At 39.4% G+C, this 6,392-nt stretch overlaps 1 protein-coding gene across 1 annotated transcript; it reads right to left on the bottom strand.

Annotated features, from left to right (window-relative positions):
• Nucleotides 1–784: 784 nt before the first annotated feature.
• Nucleotides 785–5,552, bottom strand: BATF2 (basic leucine zipper ATF-like transcription factor 2). Its single transcript, XM_053449453.1, has 3 exons — nucleotides 5,446–5,552; nucleotides 4,485–4,589; nucleotides 785–1,181 (listed from the first exon to the last, which is right to left on the bottom strand). Exons 1-3 carry the CDS (start codon nucleotides 5,497–5,499, stop codon nucleotides 978–980), a joined length of 363 nt encoding a protein of 120 aa, XP_053305428.1. The 5' UTR covers nucleotides 5,500–5,552; the 3' UTR covers nucleotides 785–977.
• Between the last annotated feature and the right edge of the window lie 840 nt (nucleotides 5,553–6,392).

Genomic DNA, 6,392 nt, shown 5'->3' with positions numbered 1-6,392 from the left:
GCTATTTGCTTATCATTTTGAGTGTTTATAACACTGAGAGATAACCACAGTTCTTTAAATGACACATTATACTCCTGGTGCCAACTCTTATTGGTGATAAATGGCAACCTACAGCCAACATTGTAACCTCCAGCATCAAACCAGTGTGTACACTTGCACCTGAAACCATCCAGGATATGTAGACATACTCAGTGCATCAAAGATTGCAGATTCTACTGATGCAACTGCTCCCAACTCTTGGATATTAAGAACGTTTCACAAGTCTTATTATTACAGATGGACACTATATAGAGTTTTTCAGAGGGTGTTTATTTTTATTTATTTTTTCTTGTGGGTAAGGTGCAGATAAGTATGGCTCCTCTTTACTATTTGTAGTTGTTCTTTATCCTATATAGCACTAACATATATTTGGCATTATAACCCTGATGTAATAAATTTAATTTGCTCCATTATTCTATGAGTGCATTTTCAGAATTTTGAAAGGTCCAGAACCCCAGTGTTTCTAATTGTTTTAAATAATAAAAAAAAACACCAACATAAAACCTGGTTAATCTGCATTCTGAAGTATTTTGCAGTAAGAACAGTAGTCTAATCACCATAGCAAACGAAAGAATGCACCTACTAACTGAGCCAACCCTTTGCTACCTTTTCAATATCTGTACTGCAAAACAGCACTCAAATTAACTTGCAAAATTAATCTGCATGTTAATTAACAAATGTACAAATTGCTTTAACAGAAGTAGTGTGTGAATGCATGCACTTTAACCCAAGTCACATGAGTTAACCATTTTCACTTTACTAATGATTCAACTTTTAGTGAATGGATGCAAAAGTTATTCAGACTTGCCATTTGTTCTAGCTTTTACTTACAAATATATTTTTGCCTCGTTGTCTAACACAAAGGCAATAGTTGGAGGCATTTAGGACAAGCTGCATCCAGAAAGTTTGAGTAAAGAAGAGTAAAAAGGGAAATGCATTTAAAAGTTACTGACTGGTTGGGTTTCTTGTGGTGACCACAGTGGGTCTGAATCATGTAAGAGCACTGCAACGATATCAGGAGAGCCCAGTAAGCATGTAGCTTCATGTTTTTTTAAAACTAAAGACCATCTTGTTGTCTCTTGTTGAAGGTACTCTATTTCTTTACGTAGTGCTGCATTATCTTTCTCCAACTTCTCAAATTCCTGTAAAACAACAAAGTGTTAAATTAATCCCACATGAGAATGCTGATTTTTTTCTTTATACTTAGCCACCCATGTGGGGTGATGATTGGTTGTCTCATCGGGAGGTGGTATCCATATGGCAATGCAACTGAGGAGATAATTAAATACTTTTTGGAGCCCAAGACTTATAAACATTAGTTGTTGAGCTTGCAAGCCTTCCTATGTTTCTCTTTATCTCTCCCACTTCACTTTGATCCCCCTTCTCATTATGTCTCCACCTCTTTCTTTCTCATCCTATTTCTCTCTCTCTCTTTATTTTTCTCCCCTTATCCTTTATCACTCCTCTTCTTTCTATTTACCTCACCCTTTTCCTATCTTTCCCATTTCTGTAAAGCTCCCCTCCTCTTGCTCGCTCCTCCATTTTCTTCCTACCTCTCCCTTTTCTCTTTTATCTCTCTATTTTCCTTTGATCCTCATTTCTCTTTTTAGTTATCTCATCTCTTTCATCTCTCTACTCTGATTTAACTTTATCTCTCCCTTTTCTCCCCACACACAAACATTTACACATCCATGCTCACACACCCACATACACATCTGTGTCGAGTGGTAGCACATGAAAATGTTTTCAGCAACTGCTCGGCCCCCTTTGTCTCCTCTGCTCCCTACTGCTGCCCTGACTGCGGTGGTGGGAGGTCGAGGCCTTGGTGGCGGTGCGGCGCTTCATGATGAGCACCGGAATATGACGTCATATCCCGACGCTTAGCGGTGAAGCTGCGCGTGCCGTGGCAGGACAGCGAGACTGAGGCCTTGCGCTCCAACCACAGGATTGTGGTTGACCAGGGTTGGTGAACTGCAAAGGGGGGTAGATAGTAAGAAGGGGGTAGATAGTAAGAAGGGGGAGAGGGGGTAGATAGTAAGAAGGGGGAAGGATAGATAGTGAGAAGGGGTAGATAGTGAGTAGGGGGAGAGAAAGTCGATAGTGAGAAGGTTGGTAGAGGGGGTAGACAGTGAGTAGGGGAGGAGAGGGGGTGGATAATGAGATGGGGAGGGAATTGTGAGACCGGGGAGAGGGGGTAGATAGAGGGAGGAGATAGTAAGAAGGGGGAAGAGGGGACAGATAGTGAGACGGGGGAAGAGATTGTGAGAAAGGGGGTATTAAAAATCTTGAAAGAAAGAGTGAGAATGAGTACGATAATGAATGAAGTAATGTGTGGATGAATTGTATGAATGGATGAGAGAATTAATTAATTATTGTGTGGATGAATTGTGTGAACGAGTGAGAGAATGAATGAATTGGTGTGTGGAAGAATTGTGTGAATGCGTGAGAGAATAAATGAATTAATGTGTGGATGAATTGAGTGAATGAGGGAGAGTATAAATTAATGTGTGGATAAATTGGGTGAATGAATTAGAGAATAAATTAACTAATGTGTGGATGAATGGTGAGAATGAATTGTGAGAATGCATTAATGAATATGTGTAAATGATTTGTGTGAATGAGTGAGAGAATGAATAATTGTGTGAAGGAATTGTGTAAATGACTGAATTGAGTGAATGAGTGAGTGACTGTATACGTGTTGTGTGTGTATCATAGATGTATATATGATTTGGGGAAAGGCAAAGATGGGACAAGCAGGGTGTTTGAGCTTTGGGGACCATGATGGCAAAGGCTGGGTGTTTATGGGACAAAGATGGAACAGGTAGGGCTGTTTGGGGACAAAGATGGAACAGGTAGGGCTGTTTGGGGACAAGGATGTCTTATGCTGGGCTGTTTGGGGACAGAAATGGCTCACGCTGGGCTGTTTGAGGACAAAGATGGTTTAGGCTGGGCTGTAATTTGTGTGTGTAATTTGGGTGCTGGTCAAATTCTATGTGGACACAAGGGCTGGCTTTGGGGTGTGCTATGCTATGTTTCCATACATTATTTATGTATACCTGGGTTTGTATATCTTTAGTTGATCTATACCTGCAGTGCTGTTTTCATGTGTTGCTTATTTGATCTATACCTGAGTTTACATGTGATCCCCAGTTGATCTATACCTGCAAAGCTGGGTTTGTGTGTTATTCTGTTGGACTATACCTGCAATGCTATACACACAAGTGTTGTTTACATGTGTTGTTTATTTGATATATACCCGAACTACAGGGAGGAAGGAAAAGAGAGGTGTGGCTTAGTTAATGAGGGGACAAAGGGACTCTGGGAATGATTACGGGGAAGAGGACCTTTCAAAGCACAGTAGAGTCAGAAGGAGGGAAGACTGCACAGATTGTTACAGTCTTCCCCTAATCTGCAGTCAGTGGGGCAATTTTTTTTGGTGTGGGAGCGGAGGGAGTGATTACATGCTACAGTGCGTGGAGGGGGTGCAAAGGAAATAATTGCCTAGGGTCCAATTTTTTAAGATTTAAAGAAAAAATGTTTTTTGTTACAAAGATCGCACTGTTAGCTGTTGTTTTTCCTACATTTAATGTATTTAAGGTACATTATTGTTACCAGTGTATCCAGTTATATATTATTGTACTAGTTTCACTTGCATATAAATAATCTCTAATTAAAACTAGTTGTTTGTTACAAGATTTTTTCCCTTTCTTTTTTGTCGAGGGGGGCGCCAGAGAAGTAATCCGCACAGGGCGCCTGAACACCTAAGGGACACACTTACACATACACGCTCACACACAAACATACATACATGCTCACATACATACATGCTACAGACTACAAACAGTAGATTTTCTTCACTGCACACACAGTGTGCAAGCAGCCTTTAGCCACGGAATCATGTGACCTTGTGTTATTTGACAATGCTCTCTTCCTGTCTCCCAGAATTGTTCACAAAGGGCTGGTCCAACCTAGTCCTGGAACGGAAGCTGTTATAGCTGCAAAGGGGGGACCAACTATATCTTAATGTTTATATATTTAGAATGTGATGTCATCAAAGTCAGTGTTGGTCTAATGGTGAGGTGTCCATATAGTGGATGTAGCCTAACACACGTGCAAGTATACCAAGAAACTGGCTAATGCGGGTACAAGCACTGGGAATAATCATCAAGCAATCTTGAATGCTTAGCTGCTCAGACTATCAAGACAATGTGAATAAAGCATGAATGGCCAGTACATTACTATTAATTCCAGAGATTATATGTAAATACTGGCATAAGTACATAGGAAACCATCACAGAAGGAAGCCTAATTTTAAAACAAACATAATAAACTGATTCACACAGAATATAATATTTTTGAGAAATCAGTTCCGTGTGTACTTTTCCTTGCTGGCACCCCAAATATGTTACCCGATATGCTCACAGAATGCAGCTAGCATTCAGTACCTGATGCAAAGTGTCTGCTCGTTCTGTATGTTTTTTCCGACTCTTATAAGCAGCTTCTCGATTCCGGTCTCTTCTCTTCAATTTAGTGACGTCTGCTACCATACTCTGTTAGACAGAAGGAAAGGTTATCAGCTATAAGTGCTATAAAGACTTGATATAAAATGGAGTTATATGTCACAATGGAGTTGTGTGGAAAAACACAAAACAAAATGCTACCAGAAAGTCTGACAAAGGCTGGTAGTAGATTTAGGGCACGAAAAGAGTTATACCAAGTATTAGCATTTAAGATACCCTGGGGTGTCAAGTTTTCAAAAACATATGGCTTGATAGGGGTAAATTAAACTGACTGGCTTCAAAGATGTCCCAAATAGCACATGGGGGCAGAATGACCAGTTTTGAAAAAAATTGTTTTGAAATAGCAAATCACTACTTCTACTTATTGCCCTATAACTTGCAAAAAAAACATTTAAACATTGGCTATTTGTAAACTCTGATCAAATAGTAGAATCTATGTAGCAGGTTTGTCTTTAGCTTTTAAGAGTAAAGAATTTTCAAATAAAAGTAGGAAAAAGTGTTTTTTTTTAATTTTTGCCATAATTTAAATATTTTGATCAAAATAACTATTTTTCTTGTCCTGAAACAATATATAACTATCTAAATGAGAGAGATGTAAATTACAGCTAAACAGGAGAACTGCAGAAATATTAAAACAGCCATTGTCACAAAGGGTACAAAAAATAAAAAAAACAGCTCTATTATTAAGGTGTTAAGTTACTTTTACTATTTGGTTTGGAATTTATGGGGAAATAATGGGGAGAAATGCATTTTTTCATATTTCTAACATCAATAATAGGTATCCTAAACCACAAAGGGTTAACATTGTTCCAAACTGTTCAAACATCTTATTAAAAATGAAGACAATGTCCAAGTTCTTAGAATCTTACAGCCCCAGAAGACTTACATTATCCGCCATGTGTAGGTTCTCCAAAATCCGAAATCTTGGTTCAGCTTTCATACTTCCAATAACAAATATTGTGACTTCACGGTAATAACTACTTCAAATAAACATATCTGGTGACTTCTCTATGCAGGCAGATCTAACATTGTATGTCACCCTGCGTGTCTTTGTTGTAACGGTAACAGCCCCGTCGGTGTCACAATAAATAATCGCCAGCTTTTCAAGGGTTAACACATACTGTTTAAAATGAATCGTCTATTTAACGTCACCTATGTAGGGTTACATTGCAGATGTGCTATTAACTCAAAGCCAAGGTACCGGTACCTAAAGAGGGATACAGCGAATGGCAACACCGACACATTAAAACGCATTAGCTGCAGACGTTCCTATATCTGTCTATAAAAACTGCACCGCAGGGAAAAAACAGCCCCACTAGTTTATAATTCGTGGGTGGCAAGTGTGTGTGCGTGGATCCAAGTCTCCTCCAAAGCCTTTTGCCGGCGCCCTTTCGTTTTCTCTAACAGAACTACGGGAGCTGACACTGCCGCTCCCATAAGGCGTCTTATTGGCTACTCCAGGGCAAGGAATGTAGATCTCGCGTGTACCGTTAGATTCCCAGCGTGCTAGAGACACGAGTGGGAGGGCTACTGATAATAATAGCAATAAACTGCAGAGGTCTTAAGGGCCTGATGAAGTCACTGACTCTTCCGTTTATACCTGTAGTTTGCGTTGCTGATTTTTATGAAAATGATCTTCTGTTTATCACTTTCCCTTTAATAAATCGGCCCCAATAGTGGCAAACTGGCATTCTTGACATTGAAGATGAAGTGAGCAGGTTATTGTTTTTTCGGTTTAATAGTTACTTCTAACCAACTGTTACAACGCTGTCTCAACATTGCATCCTTTAATAGCAGAAGGAGGAAATGTTGATTATGAATGAACATCTATAC

This window comes from Spea bombifrons, chromosome 10 (genome assembly GCF_027358695.1).
Source record: "Spea bombifrons isolate aSpeBom1 chromosome 10, aSpeBom1.2.pri, whole genome shotgun sequence".
NCBI lineage: Eukaryota > Metazoa > Chordata > Amphibia > Anura > Pelobatidae > Spea > Spea bombifrons.
Note: the sequence above shows the minus strand (reverse complement) of the source record. Positions and strands in the feature narration are given on the sequence as shown.